At 42.3% G+C, this 16,656-nt stretch overlaps 1 protein-coding gene across 3 annotated transcripts in view; it reads right to left on the bottom strand.

The window, feature by feature from the left end:
* Positions 1–16,656, bottom strand: part of ints8 (integrator complex subunit 8) — a 102,281-nt gene that overhangs the window by 45,242 nt on the left and 40,383 nt on the right. For all 3 annotated transcript variants that reach the window (XM_059985085.1, XM_059985104.1, XM_059985094.1), the window contains 5 exons: positions 14,783–14,924; positions 10,873–10,943; positions 7,308–7,483; positions 5,238–5,371; positions 5,047–5,157 (listed from right to left, as the gene is read on the bottom strand). In XM_059985085.1, the coding sequence (XP_059841068.1) occupies positions 5,047–5,157; positions 5,238–5,371; positions 7,308–7,483; positions 10,873–10,943; positions 14,783–14,924 (634 nt within the window). The remainder of the gene's footprint in view (positions 1–5,046; positions 5,158–5,237; positions 5,372–7,307; positions 7,484–10,872; positions 10,944–14,782; positions 14,925–16,656) is intronic.

Here is a 16,656-nt window from a genome sequence, read left to right as displayed (position 1 = left end):
AAGTCTGGTTCTTAGAATTGCAATCAATTTCCAAAGTGAACTTTCCTGCCCAAGGGGCAGGGAAGCTAGTACTGAGTATCAATACGGGCAGTCCCTGGGTTACACACGAGTTCCATTCCTGAGTCCGTCTTTAAGTCAGATTTGTATATAAGTCGGTACAAGTACATCCGGTATTATTTAGCATCAGTTAGTCAAATGTTTGTCTTAGTATATAGTATATATTTTACCTTTCTATGCATCTAAAACACTTAAGAAACGTATGTATTCCAATAATTAAACCACTGCGTTGCTGAGTACTAATTGTAGCTTTCATCGGGGCAGGACCTTTCACATGCTCCATTATTCTCACTTTATCCATTAAAATTGTTCTGATCATTGACCGACTGTAGCCTAACGCTTTTCCAATGACTGATGGCGTTTCACCTCTTTCCGATTGCTTTATTATTTCCACTTCATTTTCAATTGTGATTGCTTCCCATCAATGGAACAGAAACACTGCGGGCGGCAGGTCCCGAGGTCCGCTGGGTCCTAAGGACCACCGCACTGAGGCAGGCCAAATGGGACAAGTGGGGGCTGTGCTGGGTTTGGGTATTTGATTCTCCACAATATTCCACGTGGGAATTTAAACTGGAAGTGGCAGTGTTTTTTTTTAACAAGGTCGAGTTTCGAGCTCGACATCAACCTGGCACGGATGGTACGGGAGTCACCGTATCGACATCAACCCGGCACAGGAGCGGTCTGTCACTGGATCGAACTCAAGCCCGGCGCTGATTTCACTGCACCACCAGCTGACCAGAATGGGGGGGGGGGGGGGGGGTCAGGGTGAATCTTACTAAGAAAAATTTAAGCCAAATACAGAGTTAAACACTCAACACAGTGTCAAGGGCAACAACTTAAAATGGTGGACGGTGTCCTGTTCTGACATAAAATGGCAGATGGCAGTCCCCTTCCTCGGTTCGTTAAGTACAAGTTCTCTGTAAGTCGGGCGTTCGTAACTCGGGGACGACCTGTGATACAATCTCTAGAGCTACTGACAGAATGAAAGGAATATGGCTCAGCAGTGCAGTTAGTATGCTGCTTCACAGTTCCAGGGATTCCAGCTTCATCCTGATCTTCAGGATGGATTTTACATATCCTCCTGTGGCCACATGGGTTTCTCCTAGTGGTCTGGTTTCATCTCACATGCTAAACATCTGCTGAATTGTGATTGTCCGCCATGTTTGATGATGACAAGAAACCTGCGCGCGGGACAGTTTTTAAAAGTGGAAAAGTTGTTGCACTCTCTCAACCAGGGGTCACCCTTGACTGCAGCGGATGACCATGACTTCTGTGCCTTCTCATGCCCTTCGCTCTCCACAAAGTGTGCCGTACTGCCTTCCTGCCCATTGGATCTCCCTGTACATCTCATATGAACTAGGCTGCTGGAGCTGACTTCACCTGGTAGGGCAGGCATGGCCTAGAAGGGCCTGCTTTTGGGCTTTATTGCTACTTAAATGGAAAGACAATTCCCTGCTTCATTTCTAGGCCATTCTAGATTGGGCATTGAGCAATGAGGAAGAATTAGTTAGCAATCTTGTCGTGCGAGGCCCCTTGGGTAAGAGTGACCATAATATGGTGGAATTCTTCATTAAGATGGAGAGTGACATAGTTAATTCCGAAACAAAGGTTCTGAACTTAAAGAAGGGTAACTTTGAAGGTATGAGATGTGAATTAGCTAAGATAGACTGGCAAATGATACTTAAAGGGTTGACGGTGGATATGCAATGGCAAGCATTTAAAGATCGCATGGATGAACTACAACAATGGTTCATCCCAGTTTGGCAAAAGAATAAACCAGGAAAGGTAGTGCACCCGTGGCTGACAAGGGAAATTAGGGATAGTATCAAGTCCAAAGAAGAAACATATAAATTAGCAAAAAAAAAGCATTTAAAGATTGCATGGATGATCTACAACACCTGAGGACTGGGAGAAATTCAGAGACCAGCAGAGGAGGACAAAGGGCTTAATTAGGAAAGGGAAAAAAGATTATGAGAGAAAGCTGGCATGGAACATAAAAACTGACTGTAAAAGCTTTTATAGATACGTGAAAAGAGATTGGTCAAGACAAATATAGGTCCTTTTCAGTCAGAAGCAGGTGAATTGATCATAGGGAATAAAGATATGGCAGACCAATTGAATAACTACTTTGGGTCTGTCTTCACTAAGGAGGACATAAATAATCTTCCGGAAATAGTAAGGGACCGAGGGTCTAGTGAGATGGAGGAACTGAGGGAAATGCATGTTAGTAGGAAAGCGGTGTTAGGTAAATTGAAGGGATTAAAGGCAGACAAATCCCCAGGGCCAGATGGTCTGCATCCCAGAGTGCTTAAGGAAGTAGCCCAAGAAATAGTGGATGCATTAGTGATAATTTTTCAAAACTCCTTAGATTCTGGATTAGTTCCTGAGGATTGGAGGGTGGCTAATGTAACCCCACTTTTTAAAAAAAGAGGGAGAGAGAAACCGGGGAATTATAGACCAGTTAGTCTGACATCGGTGGTGGGGAAAATGCTAGAGTCGGTTATCAAAGATGTGATTACAGCACATTTGGAAAGAGGTGAAATCATTGGACAAAGTCAGCATGGATTTGTGAAAGGAAAATCATGTCTGACGAATCTTATAGAATTTTTTGAAGATGTAACTAGTAGAGTGGATAGGGGAGAGCCAGTGGATGTGGTATATTTAGATTTTCAAAAGGCTTTTGACAAGGTCCCACACAGGAGATTAGTGTGCAAACTTAAAGCACATGGTATTGGGGGCATGGTATTGATGTGGACAGAGAATTAGTTGGCAGACAGGAAGCAAAGAGTGGGAGTAAACGGGACCTTTTCAGAATGGCAGGCAGTGACTAGTGGGGTACCGCAAGGCTCAGTGCTGGGACTCCAGTTGTTTACAATACATATTAATGATTTAGACGAGGGAATTAAATGCAGCATCTCCAAGTTTGCGAATAACACGAAGCTGGGCGGCGGTGTTAACTGTGAGGAGGATGCTAAGAGGATGCAGGGTGACTTGGATAGGTTAGGCGAGTGGGCAAAATCATGGCAGATGCAAGTTAATGTGGATAAATGTGAGGTTATCCACTTTGGTTGCAAGAACAGGAAAACAGATTATTATCTGAACGGTGGCCAATTAGGAAAAGGGAGATGCAACGAGACCTGGGTGTCATTGTACATCAGTCTTTGAAGGTGGGCATGCAGGTACAGCAGGCGGTGAAAAAGGCAAATGGTATGTCGGCATTCATAGCAAAAGAATTTGAGTACAGGAGCAGGGAGGTTGCAGTTGTACAAGGCCCTGGTGAGACCGCACCTAGAATATTGTGTGCAGTTTTGGTCCCCTAATCTGAGGAAAGACATTCTTGCCATAGAGGGAGTACAGAGAAGGTTCACCAGATTGATTCCTGGGATGGCAGGATTTTCATATGAAGAAAGAATGGATCAATTAGGCTTATACTCACTGGAATTTAGAAGATTGAGGGGGGGATCTTATTGAAATGTATAAAATTCTAAAGGGATTGGACAGGCTAGATGCAAGAAGATTGTTTCCGATGTTGGGGAAGTCCAGAATGAGGGGTCACAGTTTAAGGATAAAGGGGAAGCCTTTTAGGACCGAGATGAGGAAAAACTTCACACAGAGAGTCGTGAATCTGTGGAATTCTCTGCCACAGGAAACGTTGAGGCCGGTTCATTGGCTATATTTAAGGGGAAGTTAGATATGGCCCTTGTGGCTAAAGGGATCGGGGGTATGGAGAGAAAGCAGGTACAGGGTTCTGAGTTGGATGATCAGCCATGAGTGTACTGAATGGCGGTGTAGGCTCGAAGGGCTGAAGGGCCTACTCCTGCACCTATTTTCTATGTTTCTCCTAAATATGTTGTAAAATCCTAAGCAGTTACAGCAGGAATTCCCAATCTTCTATGCCACGGAACAATGCCATTAAGCAAGGGGTCAGTTCGCTCGGGAACCTCTGCGTTAGAATAAATTTGAAGTCTTTCATAGTGATTGTGAAATAACTAGAAAATGGGTGCCATGGCAGCGAGGCAGTTAGTGCTTTGATATTTCAGCTCAGGCGGAGTATGGAGTTCAATTCCAGTGGTCTCTGTAAGGAGATGTACATTCCTCCCTGTGACCTCGTGGGTCTTCTCCGAGTGCTCCAGTTTCCTCCCACAATCCAAAGACGTACTAGTTGGTAGGTTAATTGGTCATTGTGAATTGTCCTGCGATAAGGCCTGGGTTAAATCGGTGGGTTGCTGCGTGATCTGAATCCGCAGTGTTTCTGTTCCATTGACGGGAAGTGATCGTGATTGAAAATAAAGTGGAAATAATAAAGATGTTGGAAAGGGGTGAAATGCCATTGGTCATTGGAAAAGCGTTAGGCTACATCAGTCAACAATCGGAACAATTTTAAAGGATAACGGATAAAGTGAGAATAATGGAGCATGTGAAAGGCCCTGCCCCGATGAAAGCTACAATTATTACTAAGCAATGCAGTGGTTTAATTATTGGAATACATACGTTTAAGTGTTTCATATGCATAGAAAGGTAAAATATATACTATATACTAAGACAAACGTTTGACGAACTGATGCTAAATAATACCAAATGTACTTGTTCCGACTTACCTACAAATCCGACTTAAAGACGGACTCAGGAACGGAACTCGTACATAACCCTGGGACCACCTGTACAGGCAGCAGCAGGAATTCAAGTTCAAGTTTATCGCCATCTGATTGTACATATATGTAACCAAATGAAACAATGTTCCTCTGGACAACGGTGCACCCACACATCACGTATCGCACACACCACATAAAACAAAATACTAACACAAGTTAATAAAATATACTTCAGAATGCATATGAAGTCTACAGCACAGGTAAACAGTAAACCCTAATCTTCTAATCGCTGGCACTGTTAAAAATTACACTAACCGCCATGCTCACCTGCTGCCCCTAAATCACTACATATGATGTTATATTTTTGTTTTTACAAACTATACAGTTGAAAGCTCACCTTGATCATAATGCAATGTTGACCTTTAGCCATCAGTATGTATACCAAATCCCTGGTCAGATTATCCTTAATTCCAAGAATAACTCCACCATAAACCGTTGGCACTTCCCACTGAAACAAAAACATTCCGATCAAAACTTGAAGATTACTTTCAATAATCCAGCACCATATTGAAAAGTGCAGTTATCTACCTTATTGGAAACCGTCCAGAATTGCCGATCTGATGTCATCCCATGTAGTTCAATCAAAATCTGTCGAATCCTCCCTGGGTCAACTGTTAAGATGAGCTGGTGTTCCAACTGACCAATACTGACACTGGGTGATGCTTGAAAATACAATCGTATGTAAAAGTCAACTCACCTGAACCACGAGTTCACAGTTTTCATTCTGGTCTTGAAAACTATTTTAACTAGAAGAAAATCATACATACAAGAGCTTCTGCAGATGCTGGAAGTGTTGAACTACACACAAAATGTATCCCGACTGGTCTGGAAATATCAATATCAAAGAAACTGAAAGGACTACAAAATTGGAGAACTCAGCTCAGTCCATCACAGGTAAAGCCCTCCCCACTGCTGAGCATATCTACAAGAAGCACTGCCGCAAGAAAGCACCAGTCATCATCACCTTTGATGGACAGCATCACAGACACAGTAGAAGCATTCCTGTGCAAGTCTGGAGCAGAGCTCGAAAAACTCAGTTTCCATACAAGAGAGGTATTATCTAGTGGAGTGGCCAACATTGGAATGGTCTAAGTTAGAGTGGTAAGGCTTTGGAGAGAACAGGCAGAGGCCAGCTAGGTAGGTAAGTTTCTTATTTCTTTTTCTTACTTAACTATTGAAGGAATAGGGGTATGTCTGCAGGGCCAGTGTTCTATCTGGGTGTCAGATGTGGGATTTCCTGGAGATTACCAACCTCCCCGATGGCCATATCTGTACTACGTGCTTCGAGATGCAGCTTCTTAGAGACCAAGTTTGGAACTGGAGCTGCAGTTCGATGACCTTTGGCTTGTTAGGGAGAGTGAGGAGGTGACAGACAGGAGCTGTAGGGAGGTAGTCACTCCAAAGCTACAGGAGACAGATAAATGGGTGACTGTCATAGAGGGAGGGGAAACATCAGATAGTGGAGAGCACCCCTGTGACTGTCTCCTGAGCAATAAGTACTCCAATTTCAGTACTGTTGGAGGTGGATGACCTACCTGGGGGATGTAACAGCAGCCATGCTTCTTGCACTGAGTCTGGCCCTGTGGCTCAGAAGGGTAGGGAACTGAAGAGGATGGCAGTAGTAATAGGGGACTCTTATAGTTAGAGGGACAGATAGGCAATTCTGTGAATGCAAAAAGGAAACCCGGATGTTAGTTTGCCTCCCAAGTGCCAGGGTCCACAATGTTTCTGAACGTACCCACAGTATCCTGAAAAGGGAGGGTGAGCAGCCAGAGGTCGTGGTACATATTGGTACCAATGACATAGGTAGAAAAAGGGAGGAGGTCCTGAAAACAGAATACTGGGAAAATACAATGACATTATCCTTATTACGTGCCCTTTCCAGCACCCTTTGCAATCTCAATCCCACATCTTGGCTACCATTTGAAGGCCTATTTATGATTCCCATAATGGTTGCTTTACCCTTGCAGTTTCTTAACTCCACCCACAAAGATTCAACATTCTCTGACCTTATGTCACCTCTTTCTAAAGATGTAATTCCATCTCTTACCAACAGAACCTCACCACCACCAATGCCTTCCTGCCTGCCCTTACATTACAAAGTATATCCTTTGCTGTTAAACTCCCAACATCAGCCATGACTCAGTGATGCCCACAATGTCATACCAACCTCTAATTGCGCCACGAGTTCGTCCACCTTATCCTGGATGCTACACATTTAAATACAGCACCTTCAGTCCTGCATTCTTCACCCTTTTGAACGATTAACTCTTCGCTCTAACTGCATTTATTCCCAATCATTGGCTTGTCCTTCCTTACATTCATATTACACCCATCATCTACAGGTAAACCTGCTGGCTCATCCCTCTTCCTTTTCAGTCCTGATGAAGGATCTCAGCCAAGATACTGACAGTTTATTTATTTCCATAGATTTTGCCTGACTTGCAGAGTTCCTCCAGTATTTTGTGTGTGTGGCTCTGGATTTCCAGCATCTGGGTAGTGAAATGTTTATCTTCTGGAATTTTAAAATAGGCTTAACAATAGGTTTTTACAGTCAAAGTGCACCTGAAGTTTAGTACAGATTCTGAGCAAACTCACCTGGTATATCATAGAAAACGGTCAAAGGTTTAGCAGAGAACTTAACACGAGAAGATCGCTTTTTTATTTGATCAACTATCTGTTTTCGTTCTTCATCCATCAGCAATTTAATGCACAAGTCATGTGAAGTAATCATGAAAACAAACTGGGGCTCATCCAAACTTTGGCACAGATTCCTGTAGAGAAATAGAACATAGAACAGTACAGCACAGAAACAGGCCCTTCGGCCCACAATGCTGTGCCAAATGAATGGCCAACTAAACTAATCCCTTCTACCTGCACAATGCCCATTCCCTTCCATTTTCCTCACATTCACGTGTCTATCAAAATGTCTCTTAAAAGTCTCTATTGTATCTTGTCTCTACCACCAACCCAGGGAGTGCATTCCAGGCACCCACTGCTCTCTGTGTGAAAACCGTACTCCTCACATCCCCTTTGAAATTACCCCCCCACCCTGCAATGCATGCTCTCTGGTATTAGACATTTCAACCCTGGGAAAAATATACTGTTTGGCTATTCTATCAATGCCTCTCATAATCTTATAAACTTTTATCAGAGCTCCCCTCAGCCTCCCCCAACCTAAGTTTGTCCAGCATCTCATGATAGCACATGCCCTCTAATCCAGGCAGCATCTCCAAAGCCTTGACATCCTTCCTCTAACGGTGAGGCCAGAACTGTATGCAATACTCCCAGTACAGCCTAACTACAGTTTTACAAAGCTGTAGCATAACTTCCTGACTTTTGAACTCAATTCCTTGACTAAAAAACACAAGCATGCCATATGCCTCACTAACCACTCTAACAACCAGTGTAGCCAGGTTGCCAAGATGCTTACAGACTTACACAATGTTATTTAATTTCTCCCAAAGTTGTTTCTATTTGAATTAAGAAATTTGGAGAATGGCAGACAAGACACTGCCATTTCTAGCATGAAAACCCAGTTGAGCAAGGTACAGTTTAACCTACACACAGCATGACCTTAACCCAACTTCCTAGGCTACCAGGCAAAATAGATTTTCACAGGATACGCTGCAGAAATAACAAAAAAAAACAAAAACACATGAGATTCTGCAGATACTGGAAATTCAAAGCAACACACACTACATGCCGGAGGAACTCAACAGAAACAGTGTCTGTGGAGGGGAGTAAACAGTCGACGTTTCTGCCCGAGACCCTTCAAAAGGACTGAAAGGAAGCGGGGAGATAAGCAGGTGGGACGAGGAGGAGGAAAAACTGGCAGCTGATAACTGAAGCCAGGTGAGCGGAGGAGGGGGATGAAGTAAGAAGCTGCGAGGTAATAGATGAAAAAGGTAAAGGGCTGGAGGAGAATCTGATTGGAGAGGAGAGTGTACCATTTCAAAATACATGGTTAAGGTTAGTAATTTGTGAACTTGACATGATGGCGCCAGAAGCAGACTCTTATGCCTACAGCTTTTGATTCGATTTGACACATATAACTCATTTCACTTTGAATGTTTTCAATATAATTTTAAGGTGATTGGGGGAAATTATAAGGGAGATATCTGCAGTAAGTATTTTTTTTACATGGATATCGGTCAGTATATGGACAGTATTGCCAAAAGTGGCAGTAGAGACAGATACATTAGGGGCATTTGAGAAACTCTTAGATAGGTACATGGGTGATAGAAAAATGGAGGGCTGTGTAGGAGGGAAGGGTCAGATTGATCTTAAAATAGGTTAAAATGGTTTGGCACAAAGTTATGGGGTGAAAGGCCTGTACTATGTTGTAGCGTTCCATGTTCAAAAGTTAATCTAATATTTTATTTTGAACAAGGTTTGATCTTCTTTCAACAAGGTGTCAATTTGGCCTGTTCTTATGACTGGGTAACCAAGGAAACGGCATGTTGCATGGGATTTCAGGCAGAAGAACAATGTCAGGGACTGCTGTTGTGTAGCACATGTCAGTGAGGGAGACAAGGCATCTGACCGTAAGGAGCTACGAAGGATAGTGAGCTCTGCTGGAAGGATCTCTCTTCCACCCAAGCCAGATATTTGGACTGTGTCCAGTCTCTGATGGGAGCACGAGAAGAGAGCTACCTTTTCATTTTGGTTCACACACAAGATTAAAAAGTCAGCGCTTCAATGGAAGTTTTTCCAAAGTGGGACAGCGACTCATCACTGAGTGGGATTCTTTAGAAAGGGCAAATAAAAATAAGGTCGAAAAGCAGGTCCTCCAGGGTAGTAATCTCAGGATGGCTGCCTGTGACACGCGTCAGCGTAGGTAAGAATAGGATGATTTGGCAGATGAATGTCTGGCTGAGGAACTGTGCAAAGGGGCAGGGGTTCAGATTTCTAGATGATTGGGATCTCTTCTGGGGGAGGTAGGATCGTGCTTGATGGGGCAGTTGGTTTACAGAAGCAGTGTGTAGTGAGGCTGCTCGCAAGGAGAGACTGTTGATAGGGCAAAACTGCAGGCAACAGGACGAGTTGCAATGTAAGGGGGAGACAAAATTGAAAAGGGTGATGAGTGCAAAACTGAGGGTTTGCACTTGAATGCACACAGTATATGAAATAAAGTAGATAATCGTGGTGCAGTTAGAGATTGGCATGTATCATGCTTTAGGCATCACTGAATCATGGCTGAAAGAAGATTATAGTTGGGAGTTTATCATCCAGGAATGTGCCTTTAATCAGAGGGGGTGAACCTATGGAATTTGCTGCCTGTGGAGGACAAGTCATTGGGTATACTTAAGATAAAATTTGATAGATTCTTGATTAGTCAGGTCATAAAGGGATACGGGGAGAAGTCAGGAGATTGGGGCTGAGAGGAAAATGGATCAGCCATGATGAAATGGTGGAGGAGACTCGATGGGCTAAATGCCTAAATGTGCTTCTATATCTTATGTGAGAGATGGGGTTGGGGAGAAACTTCAAATGGCCAAGTGATGCACTAAATGCTCTCCTTATTTCTCAAGAGCCCTGCTTACACAGGGCCCTTAGCATTGTCAGTGATCCTTCCATCTGTCCAACCTAATATCAGGCAGGAGGTACCGTAGCATTAGGACAAGGATTGTTAGGATGGAAAACACCTTCTTCCCCCAAGCTCTAAGACTACTGAACTCCCTGTCACCTCCCAGGACTCATCATGTATTAATTGCCAATAGTGTTATGCTGTTTACTCTTTGACCTGAATCCTAAATGCACCATATTATTTGTTAATTTACTAGTTGTAATATTACTTTCTGTGTTACGTTCTGGTCCGGAGAAATGTTGTTTTTATTTGGTGGAAAACTTGTGTATGGTTGAATGACAATTAACAGAAGTTGAACTTGAGCAGGAACTGCTTATCTGAGTAATACACACTCGAAGTTTTCAACTGATAAGAATCCAGCACTGTAAAATGCAATTATTGCTTGTTACACTAGTTCAAAACCATTTGAGAATTGCTTGCTGCCTGGTATCTTTAAACAGCAAGATATGAGGAAATAAATAACAAAAAAAAATTAAATAAAGACCAAAACATATATTCAGCCTGTTGAGGTGAGCTAAAGAACAATAAAAATTACATAGAAGTATTTGTTATACTACTTGAAAAAACACCTACTTTAAGAAAGCAGCAACATTTCGTTTAGAGTCTTCTGAAGCTTGATCCAGGTTTAATGACCGTACACATGTCTAAAACATTAATTATATTCTCATGAATCATCTATTTTACAAAGAAAATATTGGTTAACACAATCAACTTTTTCATTCTCATCAGTATTTGGTCTCATAAAATATTGATAGAAAAGTACAGCACAGGAACAGGTCCTTAGTCCCACAATGTTGTGCTGAATCAGTGAAAAAGTTAATAACCCACACCACCCCCCCAAACTAATAATCCCTCCTACATATTCCCCCATCTTCCTTATATCCATGCGCCTATCTAAACACCTCTTAAAAGCCTCTAATGCACTTGCCTCTATATCATACCAGGCAGCACATTCCAGGTATCTCACCTTCAAAGCATGCCATCTGGTATTAAACATTTCAACACTGGGGAAAAGATACTCACTGTCTACTCTATCTATGCTTCTCATAATCACATAAACCTTTATCAGGATGCAACTGCTTAACTTCTAGGTCTGAGATTAATTAGAGTCATCTAACACTACAGCACAGAAAAGGCCCTTCAGCCCATCTAGTCTGTATTGAAATATTAATCTGCCTAGCCCCATCGACCTACATGTACTCAGACTATAGCCCTCAATAACCCTATTGAAAATTCTATTAAATGTTGAAATCAAATCCACATGTACTGAGTGACGAAGTTTTCCCACATAGTTCCTTTAAACATTTTACCTTTCATCCTTACCCCATGACTTCTTGTTGTCTATTTCAACCTTCATGGAAAAAGCCTGCTTGTATTTATCCCATTTATATCCCTCATCATTTTGTACACCTCTACCAAATCTCCCCTCTTTCTCCTACACTCCAAGGAAAAAAGTCCTAATCTTTCCCTATAAGTCTGATCCTCAAGTCCTGGCAAAGTCCTTGTTAATTTTCTCTGCACTCTTTCAAACTTATTGACATCTTTCCTGTAGGTAGGGAAGGCCGACTTGGAAAGGTTGGGTACAGGCTGGAATGTGGCAGCAGGGTCTAGTCTCAAAGATGTGACAGGACAGGGCTTGGGTCTTCGTGCGAGGAACAAACTGACGTTTGGACGATATAAATGCCGGGCCAGATGGATTTTAAAGGCAAGGTGTCAGGACCAGAGGTGAAGGTAATGCATGTTCTGCTTGCTGCTCCGTGACATTTATTTAGCCCTGCACTGAACTGAGGTTGAGGCTCTGGCCTGCTCTGAGCTCCATGTCTATGGACTCATGTTTGTTCTGAATGCTATTGTTTACTTTTATTGACTGCACAATTTGTTTTTTCTCTCTCTGCACTTTGGGTATTCAATGGTCTTTTCCTATGAATTCTTTTGGGTGTCTTTGTTTTGTGGCTGCCTGTAAGGAGACGAATATCAAGGTTGTATGATGTATACATACTTGATAATAAATGTACTTTGAAAAACGATAGATGTTATACATTTTTCTTTGCCCCTGTGTAAGTTGTGGCAGACAAAGGTTAAATTAATGCCTGGGCAAAGATAGCCTTCAGTCAGCCCATGGCAAAATAAATCTTTTTAAAAAGTTTTTTAAAGAGCATGGCTTCACTTTGCACAGCAGGGGATTGGAGCTATTTGACATACAAGGACAAGACAAGGATATAACAGAAAAATTCAAAGAACACACAAACCAACTAAGGGACTTTACTAACTTCAAAGTGTCATTGGTTGATAGCTTGTAGTTTCTACTGACTTAATAACTGTATTCTGAATGGCAACTGATCTTGCAGGTAAAGAATTCAAAGATAAACTGTTTGCCCAATTGTCAATTCTGTATGAAATTGTCATTTCTCTGTTCAAATTTCAGAACAGAGTGGGTGACGAGCCAGGCTATTCTTGCTGTGCACAAGTAAATGAAATATAACTGAGGAATGAGTGAGAGTTTTCAGCATCCAGTTAATTGGCAACAATTGATGAAGGTAGAGTAGTGGATGTAGCGTATATGGATTTCAGTAAGGCATTTAATAAGGTTCCCCATGCAAGGCTCATTCAGAAAGTAAGGAGGCATGGAATCCAAGGAGACCTTGTATTGTGGATCCAGAATTGGCTTGCCCACAGAAGAAAAAGGGTGAGTGTATATGGTTCATATTCTGCATGGAGGTCGGTGACCAGTAGTGTGCCTCAGGGATCTGTTCTGGGACCCCTTCTCTTCGTGATTTTTATAAATGACCTGGATGAGAAAGTGGAGGATGGGTTAGTAAATTTGCTGATGACACAAAAGTTGGGGGTGTTGTGGATAGTGTGGAGGGCTGTCAGAGGTTACAGCGGGACATTGATAGGATGCAGGGTTGAGAAGTGACAGATGGACTTTAACCTAGAATAGTGTGAAGTGGTTCATTTTGGTAGGTCCAATTTGAAGACAGAATGTAAATGGTAAGACTCTTGGCAGTGGTGTCAATAACACTCAAAGGTGCTGTGCTGGTTACAGGAAGGATGTGGACAAGAAAGAATGCAGAGATTTACAAGAATGTTGCCTGGTTTGGAGACAGTAATTTATGAGGGATTGAGTGTACTTAGTGTTTTCTCCTTGGAGCAACTGAGGACGAGAGGTGACCTGATAGAGGTGTATAAGATGATGAAGGGCACTGATTGTGTGGGTAGCCAGAGGCTTTTTCCCAGAGCTGAAATGGCTAACATGAGGTTGTGTAGTTTTAAGATGCTTGGAAACAGATACTGAGGGGATGTCAGGAGTAAGTTTTTCACACAGAGTCAAGTCAAGTCGTCACTTTTTATTGTCAATTCGACCATAACTGCTAGTACAGTACATAGTAAAAATGAGACGATTTTTCAGGACCATGGTGTTACATGACACAGTACAAAAACTAGACTGAATTACGTAAAAAACAACACAGAAAAAAAAACTACTACACTAGACTACAGACCTATCCAGGACTGCATAAAATGCACAGAACAGTACAGGCATTACAATAAACAATAGGGCAGTAAGGTGTCAGTCCAGGCTCTGGGTATTGAGGAGTCTGATGGCTTGGGGGAAGAAACTGTTACATAGTCTGGTCTTGAGAGCCCAAATGCTTCGGTGCCTTTTCTCAGATGGCAGGAGGGAGAAGGGAGAAGAGAGTGGTGGGTGCATGGAATGCACTGCCGGTGGAACTGTACACAATAGGGTATTTTAAGAGCCTCTTAGATAGGCGCATGGAGCTTACAACAATAGAGGGCTATGCGCTAGAGAAATTCTAGGCAGTTTTTAGAGTACATGGTCGGCACAATATTGTGGGCCGAAGGGCCTGTAATGTGCTGTAAATTTCTATGTTCTATGTATGTTAACACCTTTGCTGACTGTAATTGCAAGAACAACTTTCTGCCATTGTTTGTGCATAACTCTGCTATGGATGGTTCCAAGCCTGGCTGCAAAAGGAGGAGGGTTGGATGTGGAGCTAGCAAACCTGTTTCATAAAAACATTTCCACATTGAAACTTATAAAATATTGAAAGGCCTTGATAGAGTGGATGTGGAGAGAATGTTTCCTAATGGTGAGTCTAGGACCAGAGGACACAGCCTCGGAATTGAGACACGTCCATTTAGAACGGAGATGAGGAGGAATTTCTTTATCCAGAGAATGGTGTATCTGTGGAATTCAATCACAAACTGTTGTGGAGACCAAGTTATTGTGCATATTTAAGTCAGAGGTTGATAGAGCAGCAGGATAATAGATCAGCCATGATGGAATGCAGACTTAGCTTAATTCTGCTCCTATGTCTTATGTCAGAGAAAGGGGTTGGGAGGAACTTAAAATGGCCGAGTATTGCACTAAATGTCCTCCTCTGATTACTCCTCATTTAAAAAGTCTAATTTTGACAGATGATTTTATACTTCAGAAGCAGTAAGTATTCACGTATGGCTGTACCTCCAGCAGGAAGTCGATTCTTTCTTTGGTCGGCTTCAGCATTAGTTGATGGAACCGTACTCCAATCATCTGCTGCTCCAGGACATCTCGAATGGTATTGCATATACAGATTTTACAGCAAACCTCTTCTAAGTTTCTATCTCTGTAACAGATGGGATATCAATGACCAACTCCCTCTTCTGATTGTCTGATTGAATACACAAAGAATGATTGGCCAGAATGAGGATGAGGAGCATTTGCTGGTCCTGGGCCTGCACTTGATGGAGTTTAGAAGCATGACAGTGGGATCTCATTGAAATCTATCAAATATTCAGAGGAGCAGGTACAACAGACTTGCAGAGGATGCTTCTTTGGTGTGAGAGATCTTCAATGGACCCAGTGCCACAATCTGAATCCAATGCCATGTTTATTTATTTAGAGATACAGATGGTAACACTCCATCCAATACTGGAAGGCTGAGATAGAGTGGATATGGAGAGTATGTTTCCTATAGTGGGGGAATCCACAACCAGAGGGCACAGCCTCAGAATAGAGGAACGTCCACAAAACGGAAATGATGAAGAATTTCTTTAGCCAGAGGGTGGTGAATCTGTAGAATTCATTGGCACAGGCGGCTGTGGAGGTCAAGTCATTGGGTATATTTAAAGCAGACGTTGATAGGTTTTTGATTAGTGAGGGCATGAAGGGATACAGGGAGAGGGCAAGAGATTGGGGCCAAAAAGGAAATGGGTCAGCCATGATGAAATGGTGGAGTAGACATGATGGACCAAATGGTCTAATTCAGCTCCTTTATCTATGGTAACAGGTGCTTCCAGCCCAATGAGCCTGCACCGCCCATGTAACCAATTCATCTACTAATCCATTTGTCTTTGGACTTTGGGAAGAAACCAGAGCACCCAGTGGAAACCCATGCAATCATGGTGAGAAAGCACAAACTCCATACAGATTTATACTGAGTTAAATACTGTATGTAATTAGTTTTGCTACAATAAGTGTATGGGACACTGGAAAAAATGTTGAATTTCCCCTTGGGGATGAATAAAGTATCTATCTATCTAGATAGTGGTGGAATTGGACCCAGGTCACTGACACGGTAATAGTGCTAACATTATGCCCCAGTATTTGAATAGTTGGTAATAATAATGAATGCAAAGAAAACGTTATTCCCTAGTACAATGCTTTTACATTATAAGCTAAAATAATTACAGAAGGTGATTTGCCACCTCATAACCCCACTGCTATAAAACCTAACATCAATGGCCTTTCCAAATGGAGCCGCACAAAACAGAAACAGGCCTTCTGCCTGTCGTTTCTAATACCCATCCATATTATGATACCAAAAGACATAGGAGCAGAATTAGGCCATTTGCCAATTGAGTCTGCTCCACCACTTCATCATGGCTGATTTATTATTCCTCTCAACCTCCATGTTAAATATACTCAATGACTTGGTCTCCATAACTGTCTGTGGCAATGAATTCTACAGATTCACCAACCTCTGGTCAAAATAGATCCTCCTCTTCTCTGTTCTTAAGGGACATCCCTCCATTCTGAGGTTGTGCCCTTTGGTCCTAGACTTTCCCACTACAGGAAACATTCTCTCCACATCCAATATGTCAATATTCAGTAGTTTCTTTTAAACTCCAGTGAGTACAAGCCCAGAGGCATCAAAAAATGCTCATTCGTTAACCCTTTCATTCCCATAGCCATTCTTATGATCCTCCTCTGGATCCTCTCCAACGCCAACACTTCCACTTTAGATAAGAGACCCAAAACTACTCACAATACTCCAGGTGTGGTCTGACCAATGGCTTACAAAACATTAGCATTACATCCTTTATTTTATGTTCTGTTTATTATGCACAAAGATGAAT

This window comes from Hypanus sabinus, chromosome 1 (assembly GCF_030144855.1).
Source record: "Hypanus sabinus isolate sHypSab1 chromosome 1, sHypSab1.hap1, whole genome shotgun sequence".
NCBI lineage: Eukaryota > Metazoa > Chordata > Chondrichthyes > Myliobatiformes > Dasyatidae > Hypanus > Hypanus sabinus.
This window is presented reverse-complemented; position numbering and strand designations above follow the sequence as displayed.